Genomic DNA, 15,825 nt, shown 5'->3' with positions numbered 1-15,825 from the left:
CCAAAATAAAACCATTATGGATTGTCAAATATATATACAAATAACTAATAAATATGCATAAAATATATATCAACCAATTAATACATTAAATATTCAAAGCTATTAATTTGGTACAAAAGGTGTAGCACGTTTTTTTCGAATGCATCTAAAAGGTCGCGTACATCAATGCAAATTTTTGAAAATCCATAAGTTGTCTTTTCTGTTGGTCATTTGAATACTGTTTAGGCATTTTTCCTTTGGATTTGTGTCCTGTCTGTTGGTTCATCACCTCTGTAATGATTTTTCCCTTTGGAATGTAAAGAATAAGACACGTCTGAAATATAAAAAAAAATCCGAACTAATGGTTCACAATCTATTAAATCATATTGATAATATTTAATAAAAAAAAAGTATTGCATCAAAGAAAATGAATATATACACGTACTTCTTTTAAACAGAGTTTTACTGTGCATAATGCTGTGTGTTTATTTATTCTATATTGGCTAGTGGTAAAGGAGGAGGGTTGAGATCTCACAAAACATGTTTAACCAGGCCGCATTTTTTTCGCATTTCCCAAGTCAGGAACCTCTGGCCTTTGTTAGTCTTGTATGTTTTTAAATTTTGGTTCTTTTATATTTTTCGGAGTTAAGTGTGACATCCATTTTCGCTGAACTAGTATACATTATTGTTTCGCGGCCAGCTGAAGCCCGCCTCCGGGTGCGGGATTTTCTCGCTTTGTTGAAGATCCATTGGTGGCCTAGAGCTGTTTTCTGCTCTTTGGTCGGGTTGTTGTCTCTTTGTCACATTCCCCGTTTCAATTCTCAATTTTATGTAGATACATTATATAGACATGATTTTTTTTTCAAATAACAGAAATATAAAGTCTTCAGCGAGTTTTTTCTAATCAAGTAAAAATATTGGCGTATTCTACAAAAACATTAAATTCGCCATACTTTTAAACTAGACTAACTTTTCCATTTGCCTTTTTAAACTTTAAATCCAATCTTCTTTACGTGACTTTCCAAAATCCATTATCAGACATTAAGATAAAAAGAGTTATTTATATTTTTTTTATTTAAAGGAATATCTTGCCGAGTCCGAATAATTCCCAACTCGTATTCAATGGGAGGTAATAAGTAAATTTAGAACGACTTAATGGTTTCAAAATAAATACTTATACAATGTCCTTGTAGTAAAACTTCTTTTCAGAAAAATAACAAGTATGTTGTCCAATTCAAATAAACGATACAACGTAATTTCATTTTTATAAATTTTGGAAGTTAGGTGACATTTGGAGCGTGGTAACCTTTCTTTTTCTTAAATATCAATCTAACATAATACCTTCTACAGTCAGTCTTTTAAACAAGCCAAGAAACCCTGTTTACAGTAACTGAAATATAATTATATGTTGTGATGTTATCAATATGTATGCATGTTACAAAATGCAGTAGGAATTTTTGTACGTCTTCTCACCAGATTGAAACATGCTTTCTCGACTCTGTGTAGAAGTGGCGCTTAGTTGTATTAGTATAAGAGTGGAGAATCTTTACAAAAGTAGGTATATTTGTATTCAAACACTTTTTTTTAAATCGGATTTAAAACAGTTGGTTTATTTCGTGTTTTTTTCGCTTCGTCCAATCAAAATGACTGCCTTGCAAACTTGTCTTATACGTCCGCAACGAGAGCAGTCCTGCTCTATGCCCATTTCTACAAGTGGAAGCACTATGTTTTTTGTCAATGATGCACATCTCGCTATCGCTCAGCTCAAGATATTTATCAAAATAATGCCTATTCATGCTAAAATGAGCCTAGGTCATGACACGAAAAATTATTTAATAATTAGATATCGGCAAGTATCCTCTGTTTTAAAAAAATAAATAAAGTGCAATAACTTTGCTTATATGCGTTCTAAATTCGTTTTGATAGCATGTAATATTGTTTAACGATAGAGGACTTAAATTACAGAATATCTTTCACATAAAGAAATGTCCGGGAAATTACGTAATTTCAACCAATGGAATGATTATATACATATATATATCTTAGTAAAAGTGTATATATCTTTTTGTACACATGCTATAAGACGAAATATACTTACCAAGTCCTATTTCTAACTTTTATCTTTGCGCCATCTTCCATTAAATATTTCTCTAAATAGCAGTCGGTTTCTAAATGTCTGTTGGAATTTGGGTTAACTGTTGGAAACACTATAAAACATAGTCACTGATTATGCCTTTGTATTTCTAAAAAAATATCTTCGTTCCAGTTTTGGTAGAGGTAAGTTTTTGCTGATTGTTTAATTTATTATTAAAATGAAAGGTATGGGGTCTGTAAATGACAACGATGATCGATGAATGGTCAGTGGCAACTATTACATGTATATTCAGGGCGGAAAGATTATATTGTGATATAAATTAATATGAACCCTGCTTTTTTCTACACCGACTACGCTAAGTTACTTTTGAACCATGCAAGTTCATAATACAACAGTCCACATGACATTACTACGCGTTTACCATTTTTTCTCTTACTCCTTAATTTATAATGGTCCTGAACATGCATGAAAGACTTGCCACTGGACTTAAGGGAATCAACAATCAATCAATTAATCCTTAATTTATTTATCATCCGTATTTAATGGAGAAGCAGCAAATATTAAATTTCTTCAAGTCTTTGTTTGTCTTTGTGCATGTAATAGTTGTCATTGGACGTTAAATGTATATATGCTTCAAGTAAAGGGACGCATTTTACTGTATCCATATGAGATATCATTCTGCAATTAATACTTCATTGTGTAAGTTGAAAAGGGTGTATAATTTAATTTCCTGAATGTTAGTTCATGCCACCTCAATAGCGAGCATAATTTATAAAAGAATAAGACCAAAAAAATAGAGTGTTGAATATAAGACAAAAATACATAAATTTCCTGAAATATAGCTTCCTAAAAGAAAAGCACTGCAATGTTGTTCTTGTCTCTAAAGTTTTTGTATGTTGCTTATTAGCAGGAAGTAATCATTAGTGAGTTAATTATTGTTGCAATATGCATTCACGATTTGCAGTTGTGTTCATTGGCATGGTCATTGGAAATAACAAGTTAAGAAATTGTTCTTTAATTTATTGATTTTATGGACATCTGCTAGTCGCGTCAAAACAGACCCAGAGCCAACAATAACAGAAATCGTGCATGTAGCAAATGCAAACAGTTATCAAAATACATTACTGACCACAAGGAAACATTTAACGTTAACTAATGATCATTTGTAATGATGTTGAAGTCAGAATCAGGATGTACAGAGAATCATATATTTTTGAATTATGCATGGATTAAGACATGCTTGAAAGTGAGAGAATATAGCAATGCGCAATAACAAACATAAATCGGAGACAAGCAACACGTTGATAAAAAAAAACCAAATAAAACTATGACTATGATTTTTCATATTATTAACTGGTAATGTTTATAAACCATCAGAAGTTAATTTACCCATAATACATTGAAAATCAACATTTTGCAATAATCATATGTAGCTTCGATTTAGTAGCTAATATAGATTTATATATAAATTCACTCACCGTCTTTTTCAGGAATACAGTGACCTAAATTAGGTACGCCCTTTTTCGAATTTCCCAGCTTTTCCACGTGACAAATGTATCCTGTTGGGCATAAAAGAGGATCTTCATCTTCGTGATGTGTAGTACTGCATGGTTCTACTGGAATTTAAAACCAATTATTGTCTTTAAATCTCAGCTAGTAAAACATCTTTAAATTATGTTTGAAAAATCAAATACTTCTTTCTTTTTTTCACATCATCAAGTACATCATAAACATTTTGCAATTCCTCACACTTATTTTATTCAAATACAAGTGTTTACCAAGTACAACAAACCTTTCAAGATGTGGCTTTTTTTAATAATGACAAACTCAAACAATTTAAAGAAAAAAGAATAATTATTTGAAAGATTTTACAAATATATTTTAGGAGTGTTTTTTATTTCTTCCTTTACTTCCTTTTAGTTTTAGTTATATGTCATCTTATCATGTAATACACGAAGAATGATACATTCGTAAGAAATATGTAACAGAGTCACACATGTCCATCTCCAAAACATGTATATATCGCTCAATCATCATGATCATGCTCAATTTCATCCTGTCCCAAAATCTATATAAAAAATCGAGTGACATTTGTTCTCGCCAATCATTCTCCTATTATATTATATATGTAGATGTATCACAAAAACCACACTAACCAATTATCTTTTTTTACATAATTGCGAAAAAATTATATGATGCAATATCATGGTCTCCTGAGCAAGACGTTATTTATGAACACAGTGTTCCTTTGAACTTCAGCAGTACACATTTTTAAACTCGAATAAATAAATCAATGATACTCACATTCTTCCGCTAAATTTGGTCCCTTCATCAGCCATGAGATTCCTGTTAAAATTCAAATTGTAAAAAATGATATAAGGCTTTGCGCTACTTATGAATATCCCCCATATTGAAGTAGAAATGTTTATTTTATTCTTTTTGCATTCATTATTTCAGGTCTGCAATATTATTTAATCTTTATGTGCATTCGTTCGACATAATATATGAATTGAGATAATCTTTAAGATGTGGTTTAATTTAAAGAGGTATTAAATACCAAGGGTACAGCAAAGAACAAGTCAATAAAAACGGAGAACACAATGGCCAAAAAATAAAACAAAGAAAAGACAAACAGTCCACAAAACATAACAAAGGAAACTAAAGATCATTGATGAACACTAACCACACCAAAGCCAGAGATTAACTCAGGTACTCGGTTGTTACCAATAGTTCCAGCTCCATTAAAGAAACCCGTCATGTAAATACGTTGATGAGTCAATTGGTGATTAATTAACCATCACACATCAGCGGAAAGATCACTGTGTCGAATTTAACTCACTAAACATGACCAATTTCAAGATCAATGCTTTTTTGCGTCAAACAAGGAGACCAGTAGATGATTGAATAAGTTTTTATCGATATATTACAAAACTATAGAAAATATAAATTTGTATGACTATCTTACCATTTACTTGTTGTCGTCTTGGTTCACGAACCCAGTCAATATCTGAAATCATATATCAATATAAAGACTAGTAAGAAATCAGGACTAAGATAAAAAGGTCAATCATTTTTTGTTTATAAGAATTCTAATAATTCTTTGAGATTTTGAGTATCGTCGAAGCTATCATTCCTTTTAATTGTGTGCGGACTTCAGTTTTCAGTTTGGAAAACTATGTGTGACTGTGTGTGTGTTTTAAATCAGCTTGAATTTAACTGAATAAATTCTGATTACTACTATTGCGTTTGCAATACTAAAAAACTATTTACGGAGACAACAGAAGGTTGCTTGTCCCCCTCTTTATTTTGTTTTCAAACAAGGTATGTTCCAAGTTAGCATTTGGAATGCGATAGGGGCTAATAAAATTAAATGATACAAAATAGGAATAATTAAATACTGAATAATTTAATAGTACCCCAAGGGATAACTTAAATAATGGACAATTCAACAGTACCCCAGTGAACAAGTGCAAAGTCAAAACTCGGAAATAATATATTAATATTAAACCACCTCGGAATTCGAAAAAATGGGATCTGTATTGGCGTCTTGTTTTCAATGTTATGTCTTCAAAACTATAAAATAACTTATTACGTACATGTTGGTCCTATCGGGTATGAAAAACATGTAAACACACAGCCATTATCACAGCAACGACCTTCCGATTTTCCACAATCTGTATCCTTAAAGCAAGGTGTGGCCATGCAAGCAGACGATGACGGAACTTCCTGTAATGGCGGACATTTTTCATTGTCTTGAAGTACAAATCCTGCAACAGAATCCCCTAAATAATCCTTTGACGTTTCGTAATTCTGAAAATAAATTCCGTTAAGGCTTAAATAGCAATAATTTTATAGTTCAGTCGGTTTAATAACAAATCTTGCGTGCAACTTTCAATATGACAACCAGCTACGAATGTAAGTGGGACTTTTACGGTTACTTGCAATGAGCGTCTGTCCGTTCGATAAATTAAGTTCAGTGGCAAATAATCCATGTATATTCTGGACTAGAACCAGTTATGTTATGCGAAGTTGGTCGCCGGGGATCAGACCACGACTGAGAAAAGAATATATGTAGAAAAGAAGAAATTTGCTATGCAAAAATCCACCTATCATAAATCACCCTAATGGGTTCTTCAAAGTTTATAGCACGGATACTCATCTTTGATTTACATTTTGATATATAGTTAAATATCGAAGCCACCAAACAGTTAAATCTAAGCCATTGGTTATTTTCGGTTGCTGTAGGTAAACTTGTTTACCTGATGCTAAATGATACAGATTTTTATCAACGGAATTTGTGTCAAAAAGAATGACTGTTCTATTCCTTTGGTGGTGACTGTTTACCTTTTTGATGTTTTCTTTGGAATGTTCTTTCCAGATGTTTCCAAGATGAAGGTTTTAATCATTTTACAAGACCGTTGAATTGTTTGACCTTTATCTAATTTTATTGTTTTCCTGTTTTTGATATTTGATACGTTTAAACTGATATAGCAAAAAAATAAATAAAATGATGATTTGTTTCAGACATAATTAAAACAAAAACAATGCTAAATACTTAATAATATAGTTATAGTTCATAGTTTAACTTTTTCTTGATCCTCACACAAATATGTTTTATTGTCCCGATAAAAAGCCGGATTATTTCGTATCTATCTTGTTATATATCAGTATGTATGGTCGGATTATGTTTCTGTGTGTAAGAGAGAGTTGTTCCCCTTTTGCCAGTATTTTGTATTCTTGTTTGTGACGTCATCTTTGTCTGATTAAAATGTAGAAATGGAAGCAGATGTGTTTTTATCTGTCCGTATAAATAATCGCCTCCATCCTTGCTACCAGAGCTATTCCCCAAGTCTGTAACATGGTGGAGACCCTAAACGATCGATGGATAACGACGTATACATTTTTTTTGGAGTTTTAATTTTTATGGATTTTGGACATTTTTACCTATGAAGTTGACCGACCGTTCCTGATGGATCCTGATATGCCGCCATGATGCTGAACACTTTTAATTGTTTTTGAAAATTTATAGCTGAACGTTTATTATAATACCAAAATTTAAATGGATTTTTGGAATGAAGAACAGACCATGTCTCGTCTCGTGTACTGTCTTTGTGATTTATTATAATGAATGTCTACATGTATACCGTTTTCAACCAGAAAGCACGTGAGATTTATCTCATTGTATCATACATTATTTAATGTCCGTAACATTTGGATCCTGTTTACATATATGCTATTTTGATTTGACATTAGTCAATTTGCATCGGTGATAACTGTATCGCCATGCATTCTAAAGTTCCGATTTCATCAGAAGGGCCTTTTTTTTTACTGTATAACAATCTTTGTTTATCGATGATGACCCAGATTTATCCGCTGAACTACACGTGTGATCAGATGTATCTAATAATTGCGTTATGTTGACTGTATTGCTGTTGTGTTTCATTCCGCCGTAATATTTTGACTCTTATTAAACGTTATGGAATATTATGAGATTGAAGAATATCGCCATGGTTTTGAAGATTTCCAAGAAGACCTATTCATTTTAAAGAAAAGATGATAAATTTATTCTGTACGAGAACATTTTATTTCTAACTATGTTGATTTTATGAATCCAGATAATTTTCATGTTAATTTTGATCTACGTTATTTGTTTATTATGAAATTAAGCTGATGTGAATGTGTTTATCATTTAGCGGTGTGATATTTATCATAAATAAAACCTTTAATTTAAGAGTATATAAGGTCTCTGATGATACTATCAAATTTGTATTCAGCTATTTATAATGATATATCGGTTTGTCTAGTAGGAAATGCCATTAACATGTGTGTATCACTGTAAGTGTTGTGTGAAAGTAATGCGTGCATAAGGTCATCCGAGGGAGGAGTCCGGGATGCCAGACTTTCGGTTTTGCAGCGTTGATACGTTTGTTCTGAAATGGTTACTAGAGTGTCGAGAGATTAACTTTATTCATGTAAACTCTCAATTTTGGAAATAATTATAAATTGTATTTTTTTTTAAACACTTAAACATATTGACCATTGTAAAAAATTAGTATTTTTTTTGTTTTGTGGGCGGGATGTTATATATAAGTATGTATGGTCAGATTATGTTTCTGTGTGTAAGAGAGAGTTGTTCTCCTTTTGCCAGTATTTTGTATTCTTGTTTGTGACGTCATCTTTGTCTGATTAAAATGTAGAAATGGAAGCAGATGTGTTTTTATCTGTCCGTATAAATAATCGCCTCCATCCTTGCTACCAGAGCTATTCCCCAAGTCTGTAACAATCTATTCGAAAGAGTAATACTACATGACTCAAAATCTCATAATTACAGGTGGTATCATGAGAGGATTCTGACCGCGAGGAGACATGAGGGTTTTGCTGTACAAATCAAGTTTATATCAATAAAAGAAAATACAGACAGTCTGACCTTCTAGTATAAACAATTCATTCAGATAGTACGTGTTTTTATTAGGATCAACCAAACTTTTTTGTGAATATCAATAGAGAATCTTTCCAACAATAATATTTTTATGTCTTTATGAATTGAAACGGTTTCCTGACGTCTGGTTTTATATATTCTTCATACCGTTCAATGACGAAATGTAAAAGATTTTATGAGATAGTATTAATAGCTTTAGATCGTTATAACTGACTTGAAACAGGCACATACAGAGTGTTTACGCCCAACCCTTCCCCTATCCTGGGATAACTGACTTGGAACAGACACCTACAGAATGTTTACGCCCAACCCTTCCCCTATCCTGGGATAACTGACTTGGAACAGACACATACAGAATGTTTACGCCCAACCCTTCCCCTATCCTGGGATAACTGACTTGGAACAGACACATACAGAATGTTTACGCCCAACCCTTCCCCTATCCTGGGATAACTGACTTGGAACAGACACATTTACGCCCAACCCTTCCCCTATCCTGGGATAACTGACTTGGAACAGGCACATACAGAATGTTTACGCCCAACCCTTCCCCTATCCTGGGATAACTGACTTGGAACAGACACATACAGAATGTTTACGCCCAACCCTTCCCCTATCCTGGGATAACTGACTTGGAACAGGCACATACAGAATGTTTACGCCCAACCCTTCCCCTATCCTGGGATAACTGACTTGGGACAGGCACATACAGAATGTTTACGCCCAACCCTTCCCTTATCCTGGGATAACTGACTTGGAACAGGCACATACAGAATGTTTACGCCCAACCCTTCCCCTATCCTGGGATAACTGACTTGGAACAGACACATACAGAATGTTTACGCCCAACCCTTCCCCTATCCTGGGATAACTGACTTGGAACAGACACATTTACGCCCAACCCTTCCCCTATCCTGGGATAACTGACTTGGAACAGGCACATACAGAATGTTTACGCCCAACCCTTCCCCTATCCTGGGATAACTGACTTGGAACAGACACATACAGAATGTTTACGCCCAACCCTTCCCCTATCCTGGGATAACTGACTTGGAACAGGCACATACAGAATGTTTACGCCCAACCCTTCCCCTATCCTGGGATAACTGACTTGGGACAGGCACATACAGAATGTTTACGCCCAACCCTTCCCTTATCCTGGGATAACTGACTTGGAACAGGCACATACAGAATGTTTACGCCCAACCCTTCCCCTATCCTGGGATAACTGACATGGAACAGACACATACAGAATGTTTACGCCCAACCCTTCCCCTATCCTGGGGTAACTGACTTGGAACAGACACATACAGAATGTTTACGCCCAACCCTTCCCCTATCCTGGGATAACTGACTTGGAACAGGCACATACAGAATGTGTACGCCCATTCCTTCCCCTATCCTGGGGTAACTGACTTGGAACAGACACATACAGAATGTTTACGCCCAACCCTTCCCCTATCCTGGGATAACTGACTTAGAACAGGCACATACAGAATGTTTACGCCCAACCCTTCCCCTATCCTGGGATAACTGACTTGGAACAGACACTTACAGAATGTTTACGCCCAACCCTTCCCCTATCCTGGGATAACTGACTTGGAACAGGCACATACAGAATGTTTACGCCCAACCCTTCCCCTATCCTGGGATAACTGACTTGGAACAGACACATACAGAATGTTTACGCCCAACCCTTCCCCTATCCTGGGATAACTGACTTGAAACAGACACATACAGAATGTTTACGCCCAACCCTTCCCCTATCCTGGGATAACTGACTTGGAACAGACACATACAAAATGTTTACGCCCAACCTTTCCCCTATCCTGGGATAACTGACTTGGAACAGACACATACAGAATGTTTACGCCCAACCCTTCCCCTATCCTGGGACAGTGGTGTTACAGCAGTACAACATAAGAACAAACTAAAGGTTTAACGCATCCGCTCGATAAAAATAACAAAAAGAGTAAGTTTTGGTTTACTTTATGAATTAACATGCTGATAACGCTAGCTGGCTAGATATCATAGATCGAGAAAACAATTAAAAAAGATAATGTGAGATTGATAAATATATACATTTTTATAATTATCTCCTTGATATAAAGCCAGATTGAGTTTAAAATTTCTTTAACTGTGTAATGATATTGAAATCACACTTTCAAACACTAGTAATTTTTGGGGTCCTTTATTGCTTGCTGTTCGGTGTGAGCCAAGGCTCCGTGTTGAAGACCGTACTTTGACCTATAATGGTTTACTTTTATAAATTTTTACTTGGATGGAGAGTTGTATCATTGGCACTCATACCACATCTTCTTATATCTACTTATATGATCAGGACTATCTTCTTGTTATCCAAATATTTAGTGTTTTCGATGCAAAAGGAGTTTAGGTTCACGAAGGGTTAGAATTGGCCCCAAAATCTTAATATTGAATACGGGAAAATAAAATAAATATTACATATATAGTTGTTGTATTACTATTAATTTAAGAAACAGCTCTGTCATACTAATATAGTATGCTCTTTGCTTATTTTAATATGATTAAGCAATTTTTTGTCAGTACCTTCATACTAAGCGTAAACGAGGTGAAAAATGTTGACAAATATAATGCTTACCCATGTTAGGGAGCTACCATATGATTTTTATGGGGGGCTAGGATGAAATTTGAAAAAAATAGGCAGGACAGGAGTTTTGAGTAAAAAAAAGCAGTATGAGATTATTTGCAAAAAAAAAGGCAGGATGACAATTTATGTAAAAAAAAAGTCAGGATAAACTAAAAAAAAAAGGCAGGACCGAATAGAGTGAAAAATAAAAAGGCAGGACCGAATAGAGGGAAAAATAAAAAGGCAGGACAAAATTTTTCATCCTAGCCCCCCCCCATACAAATCAAATGGTAGCTCCCTTACAATGAGCATAGAGCATGACATGATAGAATGAATAAAATTCAGAACTTTTGTATGTCGAAGTGGACCTAGAAAAAACACATTCGAAAGGCAGCTATTTTGATCTCCGACGGTAGTCAAAATATAATTGACGGTTACCCGTTGTAATTTCAATTGTGTCGTCACACACGTGCACCCCATGTTCTATTGGAATTGTATCATTTATTTGATTGCAAAGCGAAAGAAGAGCGTCATATTAGAATACAAAATAACATCCTTTTTTGCATATAACATTATAAATACCTAAGTTATGATAATGACCCCTTAATTATGCATTATATGGGATGTAAAGTTTTGATTGGCGATTGCTTTACGACGCATCATCACGAAAAGGCTATATCTCGGCGAGGGGATGTAAAGTAATTTTTTGTTAAATTTTCCTTAATTTAAACAGTTTTTGGCATAATTTTCTTTGGCCGCAACCCCTGATCCAGATTTTGTTTGTATCAAGGAATTTAATATGCACCCTGGCACCTTTTGGTTACAGAATGTTTTAGATCGTACGTTACGACCAATGTTTCCCTTCAGCTTATGGGTCCGAAATTTTTGCCTTTTTTTATATTTTATGATTAAGATCAAATTCAATGCCAAATTCTTTCAAAAGTGAACATCCCGTTATCGTTCATCTGCTCTCTTATCTGCACGCTATGATAAAGTCGTTAAGAATTTCAGATTTTAAAATGATATAGGAGCTTTACGATTTCACTAATATTTTTATATATAAGTCGCGTACTTGTGATGATTACATGTAGGTAGACACATTTTTAAAAGGGTTCTTCCCTTTACTATTTAATGAGAGTAAAATGCAACTGCTCTCAAAATTAGAATGTAGATCGCACAGAATGTTAGATACTCTATCTACAATTTAACAGAAACTTATGTTTATATCTCCGTGATGATGCTTTAAAGGTTGAACGATATTAGTAGGAGGCAGATCATTAGAAAAGAAGTGAATTTAGTATCTTTGATGTTATCTACAAATGAAATGAAATGTTGAAATTAATCAGGAAAAATGTGTTTTGATTTATTTTTGTAGCACTCATTGTAAAATAATGATCTGCTCGCGCTGTGATATTATAAAAAGAATGATGCAACGACTGCATAAAAAGTGCTGACACGAGAAACGGATTTCTTTGAAGTTAATGCGTTATGTCATAGTTGAAAAGATACGAAAAATTTACCGAGAAACAAGAATTTTTGTGGTTTAAGAGGATCGGAACAAAACAGGTTTTTTCGAATAGAAGCAAACAATAAATCGACCATTCCTCTATTAGATTCTACAAAGTAGGTCGACCGGGATGAAGAATTGGAAATGATAAAACAGAGTTAATTGTTAGATAGGAGTAGGGAATATGTCCTTGCAACACACCACCTACGGATCCCTCAACATTTTTTGAGAGGGGTTTTTAGCGAAGCACATTCTATACACGAAGCATCGAATTTAATGTCCCATTCCGATAGGACGTGGTTGGGTATTTATGCATCCTGCACTTTTAAACGTAGGCCTCTCTTTAGAATTGATTTACTACAAAATCAAGTCCAGAAGACCATATTTTTGTACCTCAGTCAACTCTTGGGGCGTCGAATTAAATGAAATAAATGTATAAGTTAAGTTTTGTAATTCAACTCAAATATTCTTTGGGTCATCTGTTCGAGTTACATGTTGTAACAGTTGTTGGTTTTTTTTAAGGATGTTCTGGTGGTTTTGCAAAACAATTTGTAAACTAAATTAAATATTTTCAAATTGCAAGAATAGAAGAAAGTTTAGCCCAAATCAAAATGATGTATTGTTCTTCTGATTTTGTATGTTAACCATATTGATAATCTAACGTTATTACAATGTTATCCCTCTACTGAATTCACAAACAGTTATTTTTTTTTTTTAAAGTCTTAACATATACTGTGAAAACAATTATACCTTCAAAAGATGGGACACTAAGAAATAATAAGTTATCACTATGTTTATAATGGGATTAAGACGAAAAGACAAACAGCTGTTACAGTTTACACTACACAGACAGCTAAAGACTGGGTAACACGTCCCCACCAAAAAATAGGGTGATCCCAGGTGATAGAACGGTTAAGCAGGCCCTGCTCTACAAGTGAAACCCGTCGTGTTCTTCAAATAGTTTCTTCATTTGTATTTATCGAGTACATATTTATTTTGAATTCTAAAATTTGATAAATTGAACAGATATCTTTTTAAATTTGAATCATGAATATCTTGCTCGTAAGATTGATAAGTCAAGAAAATATTATACATTTGTTATAGCCTTATTTTCTTTAATATTTTACATACTTCAACAAGCACGATTACATAACTGAGAAGTTATGAAGATGATTATCTAAATCTAATTACCATTAAAACCAATTATGTTTTGTGCATTTAACCTTTTAACTACGAGTTATTTGTATAGTCTACGCCGTGTTTAAAGTAGTCTTTTAATATATTATGTCTATTGTATCTGTGCCAAACGGATGTCGAAATGCAAAAGATGGAATTATAAAATGTTATTGCAGACTTTCAATTATTCATTGGTAATTACCAACAAAAATAGACGAAAGCACAATCGTAAGAAAATGTCTTAATTTAATGTAACTTTTTCATGATTGTATTTTTCAAAATTCGGAGTCTTATTTATTTATGAATGCATAAGAACTTAACAACCTTCTTGTTGTATGACATTCAGAACATATATATTTAATTATTGTTTAAATAGCTTATCATATTTTCAAAGTTAGTGACATTAGTGCTGGTCGTTTTATTTGCAACAATTTGTTCGATGGTAAAATCCTTTTTCTAAAATAAACATTCATATCATAACTACAGTAATTTACATTCAATTATAATTGTAATAAAAAAAACTTTTTTAGTCAGGAACCTGATTTATAGAAATTGATCCTAGTTTCTCCATGTGAAAGACTAGCTCGAAATCCCTTAACAAAGAGCTTCCGTTTGGCTGTAGGGTGTATAATATATACGAAGCCACATGTAGACGCAAAGAAGACGCTTAATCAGATGCCTCGTGTAGGGAAAGTGCCAGACTCTTTGTGTGTTAATTGAAGAGCCCTTGATACAACTCTTTGAGGATTCCGTAGGTAGGCTTGTACAAGGCTGTTGCCTTAAACAGCAATTGGGTCGACTGGAATAAAGAGCGCTTAATTTAGACTGTCAATGAAAAAAGTGTATTGTGGATAGCGACAAAGGATTTGCTCTGCAACAGGCAATCAACACAGTGGCGGATCCAGAACTTTTCATAAAGGGGGAGGGGGGGGGGGGGCTGACTGACCTAAAAGGGGGGGCTCCAGTCAGGCTTCAGTGATTTCCTATATAATCTACCAGCCCCCCCCCCCCCCCCCCCCCCCCCCCCCTCCCTGGATCCGCCTATGCAACAGATCCTTCAAATAGTTATTGCAATAGTTCTTTGGGTGTAGAGAGCGTTCTTTACGGATTGAACGTCCCCATTGGGGTGATTTACATGACTGTCACAAATTTGGAACTACAAGGCATTAAACGATATCAATAGCAGATATTTTTGAACATGTAGTTGTGGTTCTAAGAACTTTTATGCAGTCAGTTTGTTTCAATATTTATCTCTTATTTTATTTCAGGTTCCGTTGTCCTGATTTCTCACAAATATGTCACGTACATTGCCTTGTACTGTCTATTTATAATGGTGAGTTTTGATTTTGCTGTATATTGCGAATTTCAGTTCATTGTTTAATATCTGTACCGGAAATTGCAATGATGAAGAACAACAACAGAAATGTAGTTCCTCTCAAGTGTTGACTACCTTCTTGTATTTCAAGTGTTGTCTAAACTGCATTCACTTCATATTTACTTCTGGTGGTGTATCTATTTAGAAGAACTATACACCATTTAAAATTAAATGATACATTTTTTTTTTACAAAATTCATTCTTACCTCATCGTCGGAGAGCCACTTTCCATCATCATCGTCAAAATCAACATCATAGATTACTTTTCCAACAGACATTCGGAATAAGAATACAGTGACTACATTGAATGTCAACATTTTGAAAATAGGAGCCATTCTCCTTCAACTGTTACAATGATCTATATGTCAGTATGCTCCAGACAGTAGTTAACTGAAAATAACTCTTTCTTCACAAGATACATCTTTCATCGCATAAATGTTTAATTGATGGGTCAATTCGTAAAGGGGGCGAAGCATACAGTTAATCAGCTTAAACTATTGGTATACATTCGATTTATTAATGTCAATATACAACTACCTGTTAACAAATCTTTTGATATTCTCTACACGTGCATTACACGTGGGAGATAATGAAATTCTCTAATTTGCCTGAACTATCTGTAATGGGTAATACATTGTAGAATTGA

At 34.1% G+C, this 15,825-nt stretch overlaps 1 protein-coding gene across 1 annotated transcript; it reads right to left on the bottom strand.

The window, feature by feature from the left end:
* Positions 1-14: 14 nt before the first annotated feature.
* On the bottom strand, positions 15-15,694 carry LOC127719627 (WAP four-disulfide core domain protein 1-like). Its single transcript, XM_052225848.1, has 8 exons — positions 15,386-15,694; positions 5,671-5,884; positions 5,040-5,081; positions 4,379-4,420; positions 3,553-3,690; positions 2,078-2,186; positions 1,321-1,369; positions 15-313 (listed from the first exon to the last, which is right to left on the bottom strand). Exons 1-7 carry the CDS (start codon positions 15,512-15,514, stop codon positions 1,330-1,332), a joined length of 714 nt encoding a protein of 237 aa, XP_052081808.1. The 5' UTR covers positions 15,515-15,694; the 3' UTR covers positions 15-313; positions 1,321-1,329.
* Between the last annotated feature and the right edge of the window lie 131 nt (positions 15,695-15,825).

Source organism: Mytilus californianus, unplaced genomic scaffold (genome assembly GCF_021869535.1).
Source record: "Mytilus californianus isolate M0D057914Y unplaced genomic scaffold, xbMytCali1.0.p SCAF_11, whole genome shotgun sequence".
NCBI classification, from domain to species: Eukaryota; Metazoa; Mollusca; class Bivalvia; order Mytilida; family Mytilidae; genus Mytilus; species Mytilus californianus.
The sequence above is the reverse complement of the archived record's forward strand: the minus strand, read 5'-3'. Positions and strand labels throughout refer to the sequence as shown.

What these genes read in the sequence shown, in the direction of transcription:
- LOC127719627 (XM_052225848.1), bottom strand. Translation starts at nt 15,514, where the DNA reads ATGGCTCCTATTTTCAAAATGTTGACATTCAATGTAGTCACTGTATTC. An exon ending in AGTGGCTCTCCGACGATGAG is followed by an intron (nt 5,885 to 15,385) that starts GTAAGAATGAAT and finishes ATTTATTTTCAG; the next exon opens with AATTACGAAACGTCAAAGGA. An exon ending in ATACCCGATAGGACCAACAT is followed by an intron (nt 5,082 to 5,670) that starts GTACGTAATAAG and finishes ATATGATTTCAG; the next exon opens with ATATTGACTGGGTTCGTGAA.